Source organism: Drosophila kikkawai, chromosome 2L (genome assembly GCF_030179895.1).
Source record: "Drosophila kikkawai strain 14028-0561.14 chromosome 2L, DkikHiC1v2, whole genome shotgun sequence".
Taxonomy (NCBI): domain Eukaryota; kingdom Metazoa; phylum Arthropoda; class Insecta; order Diptera; family Drosophilidae; genus Drosophila; species Drosophila kikkawai.
The window spans coordinates 21,445,224-21,458,899 of record NC_091728.1 but is presented as its reverse complement, the minus strand read 5'-3'; the positions used below and the strand labels follow the sequence as shown (position 1 = coordinate 21,458,899).

The 13,676-nt window shown below is 35.6% G+C and overlaps 3 protein-coding genes across 5 annotated transcripts; 1 reads left to right on the top strand and 2 right to left on the bottom strand.

Moving 5' to 3' along the window:
• Positions 1 to 68: 68 nt before the first annotated feature.
• LOC108072834 (SOSS complex subunit B homolog) lies at positions 69 to 844 on the top strand. Its single transcript, XM_017164125.3, has one exon. The coding sequence runs from the start codon at positions 155 to 157 to the stop codon at positions 728 to 730; it is 576 nt and encodes a 191-aa protein (XP_017019614.1). The 5' UTR covers positions 69 to 154; the 3' UTR covers positions 731 to 844.
• A 2,224-nt stretch (positions 845 to 3,068) lies between these two features.
• Positions 3,069 to 7,545, bottom strand: LOC108072827 (uncharacterized). The gene is made up of 4 exons (XM_017164118.3): positions 7,376 to 7,545; positions 6,984 to 7,308; positions 6,157 to 6,343; positions 3,069 to 3,549 (listed from the first exon to the last, which is right to left on the bottom strand). Exons 1-4 carry the CDS (start codon positions 7,438 to 7,440, stop codon positions 3,296 to 3,298), a joined length of 831 nt encoding a protein of 276 aa, XP_017019607.1. The 5' UTR covers positions 7,441 to 7,545; the 3' UTR covers positions 3,069 to 3,295.
• An 842-nt stretch (positions 7,546 to 8,387) lies between these two features.
• LOC108072828 (trehalose-phosphate phosphatase) lies at positions 8,388 to 13,676 on the bottom strand. Of its 3 annotated transcripts, none has more exons than XM_070283217.1 (4): positions 13,526 to 13,676; positions 10,980 to 11,112; positions 8,766 to 9,387; positions 8,388 to 8,680 (listed from the first exon to the last, which is right to left on the bottom strand). In XM_070283217.1, exons 2-4 carry the CDS (start codon positions 11,042 to 11,044, stop codon positions 8,546 to 8,548), a joined length of 822 nt encoding a protein of 273 aa, XP_070139318.1. In that variant the 5' UTR covers positions 11,045 to 11,112; positions 13,526 to 13,676; the 3' UTR covers positions 8,388 to 8,545. The 3 variants fall into 3 exon arrangements, with proteins under 3 accessions (XP_070139318.1, XP_017019609.1, XP_070139319.1); XM_017164120.3 differs by lacking the exon at positions 13,526 to 13,676 and adding an exon at positions 11,351 to 11,422; XM_070283218.1 differs by lacking the exon at positions 13,526 to 13,676 and adding an exon at positions 11,229 to 11,336.

Sequence of the window (13,676 nt, the reverse complement as noted above, 5' to 3'; positions counted from 1 at the left end):
TTGAATCTCTTCCAGCTTATGGTATATTTTTGTATATGTTCCCGAGGCTTATTTGGTAAATTTTTACATTCGTGGCAAACGGGCACACTGCTAATAAGATTTTCTTTCATTTTCAAAAAACATCAACAAAAAACCCTTTTTAATACAATTTACCATGTACAACGTAGACTGCATTGCCATTAAGGACATCAAGCCGGGCCTGAAGAACATCAATGTCATCTTCATCGTGCTGGAGGTGGGCGTGGCCACCGTTACGAAGGAAAATCGGGAAGTGCGAAATTTCAAAGTCGGCGATCCCACAGCCTGCATTAATGTCTCCATTTGGGACGAGCCGGGAAAGCTCATTGCACCCGGCGACATTATAAGACTTACAAAGGGCTATGCTTCCATTTGGAGACACTGCCTGACTCTGTACTCCGGCAAGAACGGCGAGGTCTTCAAGATTGGCGAATTCTGCATGATTTTCAACGAGGGCCTTAACATGAGCGAACCAAAAAGACCGGAACAGCAGGCGGTGGCCAATGCCGGCGGAGCAGTGCCAGTTGGACTGCCAGCGGGAAGTGGAGCACCTGTGGCGGCCGCTGCATCTGGTGCATCCACTGCCCAGAGCCCAGCAACAACGGCACCAGCTTCTTCTGCGTCCAATACGCCTCAGACGGGCGGAAAGCAGGGCACACGCGGCGGAAGAGGAGGCGGAGGACGTGGCGGCCTCAAGGGCGACCGGCGATAAAGATTAAGGGGATTTTCATAGGTTTAAAGGGGAATTAGAAGTACAGAAAATAAGAAGATTGATTAAATATTAGTGACTTGTTTTACAAAATCGGACCTGTTTCCATTTTTAAACTTTAATATAATTAAAAAACAACTTGAGATTCTGCAAATCTGAAATTTTAGAGGAATTTATAACAACAGTAATACTATCAGTAGCTATAAAATTAAGCTATGTATGTTTAGTTTACTGGACTTAAAAATATACAGCTGTGTTCACGGAAATAGCAGTGCCCAACGACCTGCACGTTTAAGATCGGAAAATCCTGTTACAAACACTATTTTCATAATTTTTTTTTTCATAAAAGCTTAGTATATTTAATTATTAACAATACCACAATCATTTAATTTAGGTAACATAAACCCTTTAGAAGATATAGCTAATATCAACAAAAAAGGTCTATATTATGCCGATCATTGAAATAGCAGTGAAAAACTAAAATTCTTCATAAATTTAAAAATATCGTATAAGAAACCTATTTCTTCTTAAATTCTAATTGACTATGATCTAATAATTTGTTAAATAGCTATCATAGCCTCATACCTGGGTGGCAAGGAGTCCACCAAGTCTTAGAAACGCTTGAGGGGAATATGGCCTCATTCCTCCTGCACAAATTGCCAAAGCTGCGGCTTAGAAGTCGGAAACTTCTTTAATACGTAGCCCTTGATGTCCCCCATAAGTTTTCGATCGGATTTATATCCGGGGACTGTGCAGGCCATGGCATTGCATCCACTTTTTCATTAAGAACCCACTCCTTGGCCACCTTGATGGTATGATTAGGGTCACTGTACTGTGGAAATGTCCAAATTAATGGCATATTTTCCTCAGGATACGGCTGCAAGACAGTTTTTAATATTTGGACATAAACATAATGGTCTTTGATCCGACAGATCATATATACGGGACCTAAAACGTTGTATGAAAAGTATACCCATACCATGATTTTTAGGCCACCATGTTTTACTGTCTTCAGCGTGTGGTTTGGGGGGTACTATGTATTTGGAGGTCGACGGACATATTGTCTTGTCCTATTCCACCAAATAAAACCAGTTTGGAGTCATTTGTCCAAAGGATATTACGCCATTTGAATAGTGGCAGTTCAAGTGGCTATTGGCGAACTCCAATCTGGCCTTGATATGCCTTTAACCAAGCAGTGACATTTTCCATGGACTTCGCGAATCTAAAATTTATTCAATAAGTCCCCGGCGAATGGTCCCATGACTGATTCCCATGCCAATTCCCGCTCATATATCCCTAGAGGATGCAAAAGGACGAGCTTTGCTAAAGCGAAGTACGCGTCGAGCCAGTACAATTGTGGTTTTGCGAATCGTACCTCGGTTTTTTTGGGTTCGGTTCATATTTTATGATTTATAAACTATTCTAAAATAACAATTTGAAAGATTTGGAGTCTCTTTACATGTTTTGCCCTTCTTTCTAGGCTAAGTTCTCTGATACCTTTCTCTCATGGAGCAGTGAGGTCCTGCGCCCACTAAAATATTTTTTTTTGCGTTGTAAAGGTGTATTATATAATAAACTATAATAACGACCGTAATTTAACTCATTTTTTACAAAATTAATAGAAATTTCGGCACTTTTTGCGAAAGAAAATTAAATACTGCTATTTCAGTGATCGGCCAAAACGAGCTGCATATGTGAAAAAATATCAATAAAACATAAAAATAGAGCAAATCTAACGGAATTTTTTCTCGATTCTTATCTTTATGTTCCATTTAACAAAAACAATGTGCAATAGATCAGCTTGCAAAAAGGAATATGTACAAAAAAAGGTTTTGAAGTTGTTCCCTCTGTCGCACTGCTATTTCCGTGAACACAGCTGTAAGTTAAAAGACTTACTTTTAAAATTGGAAAAATATGTCTTAAACTTATAAAGCTTTCACCAAGGATTTTACTTATAATTTAAACAATGAAAACTTTAAATAAACAATTCTACTGAAGTTGTTATAAATTTTACGACAGAAAGATAAAATCTTACAACCTTTAAGCTGAAAATTATAATTTCTTTTGTTATGTTTGTAAAAATAATATCCTACTAGAAAATTCACGAATTTTAAATATTTTAGCAGATAATTAAAATATTATAAAAATTGGTTTGTACAGATATTTCCTAAAACTTGTAAAATACGTTTGAAAATGGAAACAGGTTTGCAATCGCTATCCCAAATGCTTAACATTTTTTATATTTTTATAAGAAAAACATGTACAAAAACCATTCAAAATCCCATAAGTTGTGTCATTAAATTGCAATAAATATAAAAAGAACAAAAAACCACATCCCAACTTATGTAAAATGTTGTATTTATGTTTTATTTGGCAAAGTCAAAGACACAAATAAGAAATCCAGAGAGCATTGTCGAGCATTTTAAGGATGCGACATTTACAAAGCGATAATTATTGTATTTTTTTTTGTGCGTGTGTGTGTATGTGTGTGCGTGTGTGAGTGGGTTTTGTTGTTGTTGTGAGTGTGCGTGGAATTTAGCTTAAGCTTAATATCCTCTGGCGATCCTCTTAGGCCTTCTTCTTCTTCTCGTAGTAGGCCTGCACGGCTTTCAGCAGATAACCAACCTCCTCGACGGTCTTGATCTGATAGTTGGCATAAGTCTTCAGAGTGGGCAGCTCGGACACACGGAAGGTCTTGCCGATGCCATGCAGCACCTTAATGGCATCCTCGTCTGTGGTGTCATCACCAACGTAGATGATCTTTAGGTTCTTGGCCCAGTCGGCCTCGAATTGCTTTTCGAGGATCATCTTGGCGCCCTCACCTGGAAGGGGAAAAAGGGTAATTTATAATATTTAATTATTGATATATATATTTTAAAAATTATTAATATATAAGGTATTTTCTATAAATAGCTAAAAATATTAAACAAACATCCTTTTCGGATATTTTTCCTATAAAATCGAATTACCGATGATTTATCGACGTAAAATCCGATATTTTTCTAATTAATTGGCTTTGATATTCAGTGCCTAAGTATTTTTTTTATACAGATTATGAATCCTTAAAGTATAATTTATTTTGCACCTTCTAATATATATTTTATTTATGGAACTCATTGGATATTCCATATGGTATACTATTATCTAAATTTATGGTTAATTTTCTATATCCTGCGGCGATAAATGCCAGATTAAGCTAAGAGTTTATCAATTCTAAAACCCATTATCATAAATAAGTTAAGCAACTGATAAACTAAAAATATATACAATTAGACTGATTCTCAACAAGTGTTTACAAATATATATTTGGCTTATTGATTATTTTGTGTACCTTATTTTCATTTTTTTTTCATAAGAAATACTTTTTAATGACCATATTTCCATTTCAATTGAAAATGGATGCTTTAGTGAATATTTAATTAATATAAATATAATTAAATAAATTAATTTATTTTTACGTAACTTTAAGAATAATTTATTCAAACAAACATTCTTTATTTCTAAAACAATGCAACCTCCGGCTAAACAATGCCCCAATTAATGTGGAAGCCATGTGGATTTTATAAAAAAAAAACGTTTTGCACTGCTGGAACTCATCCAAAATCGCTCAATAAACAAGCAAAAAGAAGCCAGGCAGGCAAACAATATTTTCAAATGTCTAGAATTCCGCTCGGCACACATATTAGATCATATAAACCGCTCCGCTTGCAACCGGACCGAATTTTTCCTAGCCATCCATCCACCCAGGCCTTCTTCTCCTCCTCCTCCGGTTCCCCCAAATTATTTTTAGGTGTCTTCGTGGGCGGATCTTCTCTAGTTTTCGGTTCGCATTTTGGTTTACCCAAGTAAATGAACTGAATGTTTGCCTAAAAATGATTTTAAAATCATTTAGGCTCTCGGTACGCAGTAAAAGTCAGTACATAGAACATTCGTCTACCTCAGCTTTTGATTATTTCTTTAATTATGTTATTTGGCGTTTGCTATTGCCTGGCGATTAACGCCACATTTTCATTTAATTGGTGACGCAGTCTATGAGTAGCAGACACCAGGGGCCTACCCTCTAACCCCCTAAAGGCCCCCTAAAGAGCAACATTGCACTTTTCTCTTCTTTTTCAGACGGCACCAACAATCTGCTCTGTTCGAGAGTTTAATTTTTTCAAAAAACCAAAAAAAAAAATGTATCAAAAAAATATTTCGAATTTTTTTTTTTTTTTTTTTTCTTCTTTGCAATAATTTTGTTCTGGCTGCTACAAATTTATTGCCTTTGGAGGCGTACACACAATCATAATTAATTTTTGATTTTCACACGAGAATTTATATATCTGTATATGTTCCTTGTGTTTTGAGCGACAATTTTTGATGTGAATGGTCTGGGGAGAGCATTTCTAGAGGACAGAGGCGACAAGTGGCTGCCATAAATCACAGCTGGAGGGTATACGAAAATTTCCTATAGAGAGGTTTCTATACGGGAATGCTCAAATATTTATGATATATTTTTGGGGATTTTAATGGGGTTTTTAAAAATAATGTTCTATAAATTATCGTAGATATTAGACAGGATGTCATCAATTTTCAATGAATTATTTAAGTTCTTAAAAGAGTTTGATGATCATATTTTTGCATTACAAAATTTACTTGAACATTTTCCAGTTGAATTTTGAGATATATTTTATAAATACAACCCCATATATCTTTGAAGCCATGCATCGTTAGCTGAAAACGTCATCAAATTAAATTCGTTTTGCTTCAGTTTGGCTTCATTCATCTTTAGAAAAAATTCTAGAATACTAAAATAACCAAAATCTTCTTCGAAAATGAAAACTCTTGCTACAAAATATTGTGACAAGCGAAGTGATTTTTGGTGAAACGAAAGCGAAAACTGGTGTCTCTTTGAGAAATTACAAAGATTTGTTAATTTATCATAAGGAAAATCGGGCGAGTGACTGACTATATATAAGCGACGACAAAAATATATAGTTTTAGGCGCGCTTTTGACATCAGTTTGGCCTGCGGGTTGTTTTGTCTACCGAAACATTTTTTAAATATATGTATATATATCTACTAGATATATCTTAGAGATTTTAATTTTGTCAGATTTTTGTGAGTGCTACAGTGTGTGTGTGAAATTTTTCCCAGAAAGACGCCCACGTCTAAATTCCCATCGAGGGTTATATGTATATAGAGAAAATAAAAAGAAATTTGGCAATAATTAAATCATCGAAGCGTCGAGTCGAAAATCGAATTGTTTCGAACAGGTGCCGAAGTGCGGAAAAGCTGAAAAGGAATGGGATGCCTTTGGGGACAGAGCGACAGACAGACAGCTCACCAAAACGGATGGCAACAGTTGGCAAATTGTTTAACGATGACGGCTATATTAATAGTCCGAAACGGATCGGATCCCTTGGGTTGCTATACTTTCTCCCACTAACCTTTGTCCCAGTTGACGCGGGGCTTGCCCTCCAGAGCGTAGGGGGTCTCGATCAGCTGGAAGCCATGAGCCTGAATCAGAGCCTTGGCCTCGCCAATGAGCTTGGTCTTCAGTTTGTCGGTGACGCCCTTGTAGTGATAGGTCACCGAGATCTTCTTGTCCTCCACCCAGGCACCGGAGCAGACGACCTATTGAAGAAATAAATGAAATTATTTTATGCTAATTAAATTATGTATAGATTAAATTATTAGAAGTCTATTAAAAATTAAGTTCAGAAATTTTGAGGCTCTCTCGTTATATTTTAAATATTAATTAATGCATAATAAATCACGAAAACATTATTTATAATGTAGAAAATTCCTTAAATAATTTATTTATATTTTATAGTTCAAAAAATGTGAAGGAAAAAGTTAGTTCATATTGAAGAAACCCTTCTACAACACTTGAAAGTTTTATTTGTGCCAGAAAACTAAGATTTCCCATTAATATTATTCAATATTCATTAATATTATCACTTGAAAGTTTAACTATTTTATGTTATAAATGTAGGAAATATTTTATATTCCTTTTTATAATAAAAATGTATGTAAATAGCACTCATGAAACACCATTTATTTATATATTCTAGAAGATCTTTAACGAGTTATTTTAAAATTTCAACTTTTGTGAGTCTTTTCTGACTTTAAAATGTTCAAAAACTTATTGTCATGCACTTCTAACTATTTTATTTCAACCAAATAATATTTTGTGGGCACTTCAACATCCTTTTCCCCTTCAATTCCAAACTAAAACCCCTAAAAACCCCTTTAATAAAATCACCCTCCTTACCTTCTCCTTAAGCTCAGCCACCAGTTTGTTGTGCTTCTCCAGCAGCTCCTCGGGCATTTCAATCTTGAACTTCTTGCCGGAAGGATACTCCACCTCCAGGCCATGGTTGCCGGCATAGGTGACATTGGGGAACTTAAGGTGGTTCTTGATCTCGCTCAGTTCGCGGCCAGAGAAGACAACCATGAAGATCTTGTCATTAGCAGCCAGTTTCTTGATGTTAATTTCCGTATCCTTGGGCATGACGGACAGCTCCTCGGTGAGGGGAGCCAGGGTGCCATCGTAATCCAGAAGCAGGGCAACCTTATCGGTTTCGGGGTTGATGAAGCTGCAATCGCGGGGGGATTAGGTCCTGGAATATTGCAACTCCCCTGCAATCCCTGTGCGAAACTCACCCCTCGAGGGCCTTGACATAGTCCTCCTCCTTCTTCAGCAGCGGGGCCTTCTTCTGCTCAGCCATTTTTCTCTATATATATGTAACTAAGAGGTGTACGGATTTGTATTGTATCTACCGGATATTGCGCGCCGTGCTGGACGTTCCTCGACCGATTTAATACTAATGACCAGCGATCCTCAGCAGCCACATATCGCCTGTGAATCTATAAGTATACGCGATCCGAGCACGCTCTCATTTCGCTTCACTCTCTCTTTTTTTCTCTCTCTGTATGGCTGAGATTGTGGCAACTCTGGCCCCGTACGTTGGCCAAGTAATTCCCACAATATTTATGAGGCATATGCGCATAAAAAAACACATTCTATAATGGATCTTTGGCTGTATTTAGAGGGATGTATATATGTATTATACACACAAGCAGAGTCTATCTATATACCCACGATTTTTGGTTTTCTGGGGGATGGGGGAGCATATAGTCTGTAGTATAGTATATATGGTGACGATGTCTTTGATGCACCTTTGTTTGAGGTCGTTTTTGTTTTGGAAGTGCCTTAGTCTCTCCTACCAACATGACACACTTTGTGGCGACAAAATTAGTTGGATTTTCTTTAGTTTATATTTTTGATTCACAAAACAACTGAGTTTTAATTGCTTGAATTTGTAAAATATTTGTGGATTTAAGAAGCGGAATATCTTTTGAGTGAATCGATGTTCCTTGCTTAAAAACGTATTCATTAAATTATCTATTTATTTCCTTTTGATCTTCAAACGAAGACCGATTGCTGGATGTGTCTGTGAAAAGATTAATGAACAATTTTGTATCGGACACTCTGGGAATCAACAACAATATTTATTTACCGGATTATCCAAGTGGTGTTAACCAAATTAATCTTGACCTGGTTCTTTAAATTCATGAATTTATACGAAATATTTGCTATTATATTAAAAATGTGATAGTTTTGAGTTAAAAATGTGGCATAAAGTCTATTTAAATAACAATTTATAACGGAATATATATTTATACATCATTTATTAGTTTTTTAATTTTTAATATTTATTTTAAACTAACTAAAAATATACAATTGCTTTAATATTTCTTAATATAACACTTCAAATTCTAGTATTTTTAGTTAAAATAAAGTTTAAACTGTTTATAAAAAATTCATAAATTCTAGGAAACATAAACCCCAGCTATCCATTTGAGTAGATCGGTCATCAGTGCCTGTTTGGGCAATCGGAAATCAGCAAAAGTCTGGATCTGATCGTCTGCAGCAATTCTAAAAGAGCGGCCCAAGCCTCTGAGAACCTTTAAAAATAAGAAAAAAATATATATTGTTATATTTAAATTAAAATATAACAATAATTTCCTGTGTAATTATAAATAAACTCACTCTCATGGCATCTTCATCGGTGGTGTCATCTCCGGCAAATACCACACTAACTTCCTGTGCCCAATTCTCACCGAATTTCTGCTTTAGAATATACAAAGCTGCCTCTCCCTTGTTCCAGTTTACCGGGGGCTTAGCCTCTATAGCTTCATGGGCCTGATTTGCTCTGAATCCATACTTTTGGCATATCTCCGCTGCCAACTGCTTTTGTTCATCCTTGAGCTCAACAGGGGTATCCCTGTAGTGATAGGTAAGGGAGACCCGCTTATCCTCCACCCAAGCTCCATTCTTCTCCACCTTTTCCTTGAGCTCCCTAACCATATTCGTGTAATTCTTTTGGATCTCTGTGGGTAGTTCGTAGTCGTGCCTGGAGCCATCGGGATACTCAATTTCCAGGCCATGATTGCCTGCATAGGTAATTCCGTCGATGTTCACCTGTTTTTGAACATCTTTCAAGCCACGACCCGAGATCACAGCTAGGAAAACTTCAGGATGCTTGGCTATTTTACGGAGAATGGCTTCCAGTTCCACGGGCATTTTGGTCTTGGCGGGATTATCAGCAATGGGGGCCAGGGTTCCATCGTAATCCAGGAGTACAGCTACCTTGTTGCTGGTGTTGAGGTAACTGAAAAGAGGTAATGGAATATTTTAGTTTTTTTTTTAAATATATTTTAAACATTTTTTTTTTTTTAATTTATTTAGTGAATAACCGATTGGTAGAGATTAGGATAGCTATTTGTGGAGATTAAGCTTGGATTTCTAAAGAAAACAAGAAAGGAAGCTAACTTCGGCACGCCGAAGTTTTTATACCCTTGCAGATTGGTTTCGATGTTTATATTATAGATTTAAATGCTGAAAACACTCACAAAACATTACATTTTACCTATACTTATTATGTTTACAGTTTGACAGTTACAGTTTTACATTCCCAGCTTTACATATTTTATACATTTGCCGATCGCTTCTATGGCAGCTATATGATATAGTTGTCCGATTTTTATAAAATTTATACCAAAATTCTAGAATAATAAAAAAAGCTTATAACTTAAAGTAGATGAAAATACGTTGAAAAACAACGAAGTTATAATTTTTTTTCGATTAATTTCCCGATCGTTCCTATGGCAGCTATAAGATATAGTCGTCCGATTTTCATAAAATTTTTACCAAAATTCTTAAATAATATAGAGTGGCCATATCTAAAATGGTGCAAAAATGTTGAAAAACAGCAAAGTTATAATTTTTTTTCTAAAAATATATCGAACATTTGTATGGCAGCTATATGATATAGTCGTCCGATCCGGCCCGTTCCGACATATATAGCAGTGAGAGCATATAGAAGACTATATGCAAAGTTTCATTCAGATAGCTTTAAAACTGAGGGACTAGTTTGCGTAGAAACAGACAGACGGACAGATGGACAGACGGACAGACGGACAGACGGACAGACGGACAGACGGACATGGCTAGATCGACTCGGCTGTTGATGCTGATCAAGAATATATATACTTTATAGGGTCGGAAAGGTCTCCTTCACTGCGTTGCAAACTTCTGACTGAAATTATAATACCCTGCAAGGGTATAAAAATCTAAATAATATATAAAGCAAAATATAGCTCGGAATATTATTTTAAAAATTAAAAATCGAATTGATTAGTACAATTAGTGCTCTTGCCCACTGAGATATTAATAAAATAAAAATTTAATTTAAAATCGTAAAATCGCCTTGTATATATCAAAATAATAAATTCGAAAAATATCGAAATTATCGATATTATCGAAAATTATTCCTACAACATTCTTTTATTTACTTGTTTCCTTTCCGAATATATTGAGCCGGTAGAGAATATCGATATTTTGCAGATATATTGCAATGCTAAAAGATCAATTTCTATGTTTATGGCGTCAAATATCGACAAATATCGATAAATTTACGGTTTCTTTCATCCATTAGACCAAATAATAGTTTTAAAAAATGGCAATCACGGATAGTATAATTTAGCATTCTTTACAATTGTAAAGCAAGTAATTTATAACATTAAAATACAAATTTAAATATTAAAATTAAAGTATTAATACAATGACAATCTGTTAAGTAAGCTGGTAGGGTAGACAGCTATATAGATGCTAAATATTTTGCTTTTTTGCTTATCAGCAGTTTGCTTATTACATGACACAGCCACAAGGTCACAACACTTCCGTTAAATAATTCCAACTTACCCCGGCAGATTCTGCTCAAAGTCCTCCAGGTTGTTAATAACAGGTGCCACTCGCTTTTCCGGCATTTTCTCTAATTCTTGGTTACACCTTGTTCCGCTCAAAAGGCAAATTCAAATAAATACAATTGTTTTCACTGGAAATTTAATGATGAAGATGATTAGTTCCGCGTTTTTGGGATTTCTTATCAATGTGTTGTTGATGTCTCAGTGTCTCGGTTCAAACTGTGCGATTTCTCTAACTGAGACTTGCTTTTAAGGCGCTCTGAGAGATAGTGTTTTCGCTGATAAGAAATCTAACTCTACGGGGAATCCTCTCCCTCGCTCTCCGGCTAATTATCACTTGGTCACGATTATCTCTGAAGATCAATTCACCTTTATACAGTGGCGCTGGGTGAAGTGTTTTCTCTCTAGGAGTGGCTGTCTCGAAACCTATCCCTGATGGATCTGACTTGATGCTCCTCCAGTGGCTGCAGTTTTATAATGTTCCGTTGGCGATGATTTCCTTCAGGTTTTTGTTTGGCGAACAAAGGCATTGCCGTCCAGATGCTCTGATTCAGTGCATCATGCGTTGCCTTCGTGGACGGTGCGTGCATTGCCTCCACCTCCTGCCATCGATCGTTAAGTTCAAATTCGAGGGTCGTAAAACAAAAACCGAAATCCATAAATTCCACCCACAAGACAGAGACATTTTCCCTCCCCCTTCACACGTTAATTAGCAATGAGAATGCAAATCTGGTTATGTCCTCGCGTTCGTCCTCGCCGCCAAATCCCTTTGACGTGATGATAAGCGTGTCCCAGTGGGTGGCATCCCACTCTTAACCCCTATTCTCACCCAGACTAAACCTCAGTGCGCGCTGTCAACGCGATTTCGGGACACAAATATTTGTTACATGCAGCGGAATTGATTAGGCGACAGCACAGAGAGTGCCTAAAAATAGTCACAGCATGAGCGCGACACGCGAAAGCCACGAAAATAGAGGGGGGGCTCTAGGGGAATTTGTGGGGAGGTTCCAGACAATGTAGGGTTAAGTTGGGGTATTTTATATTGCGGGTTGATATCTAGGATATAAATAGTTTTTAAATAAATTACTTTGAAATAAAAGAAAATAATCTATTTAAAAGAAAACTAATTTTAATTTTATTTATATATGCTTTGCATATTTTTAAAAAATATTTCATAAATTTATTAAAAGATAAAAAAATCGTAAAACAGTATAAAGTTTCATATAAATATTAAATTACGTTTCTAGTGTTTTTTTTGGTAAACCAAAAATTCCAAATAAATGGGAAAATAAAATTTGTTTATTGAAAAACATTAAGATATTTTTTTCTAATAAAATAGTGGTTTTAATCAAGTCATATGTTTGGCTTTACAAATATTGTACTAATGTTGTTCTTAGAATCCCATTTAAAGACATTTCCAGTACTTCTTATCGAATTTTCATTACAAAATCTTCCACTGGCAATGAAATTTTCCAACATGATAAATTTTCCAGCAACAGAAATTTCCCAACTTCATATGTTTGATGTTGATACTTCATATTTAAGGAAACAAAAAATGCAAACTCTAGCATATCGTCATTGGTAATTGGCCAAGATAATTCCTAGGTTAGTGCCACTTGTAGAGGTTGACTGCCAAAACTGAATCACGTTGTCTGGGAACCGGAGAGCATGCTCCAATAGCATGCTCAGGCCAAACACAGACGCTAAGCAGACCCAAAACAAATCCAGACCAGATCAGGCCAAACTGTTTACACACGATATAAATACAGTAGGGATTCTTTAAATGAAACAAACGAAATATTTTAATTATAAAGCGGAGATTTTCGATCATTAAATGCTGTGCCACAAATCATAGCATCCTAAATAAAAGTGCCTTTTATTGTGCGTCTGCGGAATACATATTTTTAAATTATCATTATCTTATTTAAACATAAAATAATAAGGTAAAAATTGTTTTTACAGTAATGTGTATGTATTAAAATATTTTAACTAAATGAACAATATATTAACACATTTTTTAAATTAATCAAACTTTATTATTTTATTATGTATAGGTTTTAATTGTAGTTTGGATGTTCAAAAATATTTTATTATGATTTTCTCATTATAAGATTCTAAACTTATAAGATTCTAAACAAGTTTTTGTTTTTAAACTTTTCTAAATTATTTGTGCAGGTAACTTTTAAATTTTTTTAGAAATCTACTGTTTTTCAACTGAAATTAGTTTTGTTCAAAGAATTCCACCTGTTCTATTATCATATAGCCATCGAGGTTCACTTCAAAAAGACTAAAAAAAAAGAGGACAGACTGCATTCTCATATCTAAAGGTAAACAAATTAGCTGGAGTTTGGAGTCCCCTTAATCGAATCTTTCGATGGGCACGAGCACAGCTGTCGCCAGACAGTATCGGAGTTGCTAATTTCGATATAATTGGGAGACAACTAATTTTCACATTGATAAACAGGTGTCTGGAACACTCGTTCCCCCTTTTTTCCGTTCAGTGTATATGTTATTGGCACTTGCAATTCCAATTTTCCCACTCACTTTTTCTTTCACCAAATTGCACTGATTGGCCTGTCACAGATCCTAATTCACTTAATTTGTCAATTGAAAAACTGTCAATTAATCCAAATAAATCCGAGCAAAGGCTTTGATTCCGATTTTTCGTAAATATTTTCACAAATTGATAGAACGA

What these genes read in the sequence shown, in the direction of transcription:
- LOC108072834 (XM_017164125.3), top strand. Translation starts at nt 155, where the DNA reads ATGTACAACGTAGACTGCATTGCCATTAAGGACATCAAGCCGGGCCTG.
- LOC108072827 (XM_017164118.3), bottom strand. Translation starts at nt 7,440, where the DNA reads ATGGCTGAGCAGAAGAAGGCCCCGCTGCTGAAGAAGGAGGAGGACTAT. An exon ending in TGGCTGAGCTTAAGGAGAAG is followed by an intron (nt 6,344 to 6,983) that starts GTAAGGAGGGTG and finishes TTTCTTCAATAG; the next exon opens with GTCGTCTGCTCCGGTGCCTG. An exon ending in CCGCGTCAACTGGGACAAAG is followed by an intron (nt 3,550 to 6,156) that starts GTTAGTGGGAGA and finishes TTCCCCTTCCAG; the next exon opens with GTGAGGGCGCCAAGATGATC.
- LOC108072828 (XM_070283217.1), bottom strand. Translation starts at nt 11,044, where the DNA reads ATGCCGGAAAAGCGAGTGGCACCTGTTATTAACAACCTGGAGGACTTT. An exon ending in TTTGAGCAGAATCTGCCGGG is followed by an intron (nt 9,388 to 10,979) that starts GTAAGTTGGAAT and finishes ACCTCTTTTCAG; the next exon opens with TTACCTCAACACCAGCAACA. An exon ending in CCGATGAAGATGCCATGAGA is followed by an intron (nt 8,681 to 8,765) that starts GTGAGTTTATTT and finishes TTATTTTTAAAG; the next exon opens with GTTCTCAGAGGCTTGGGCCG.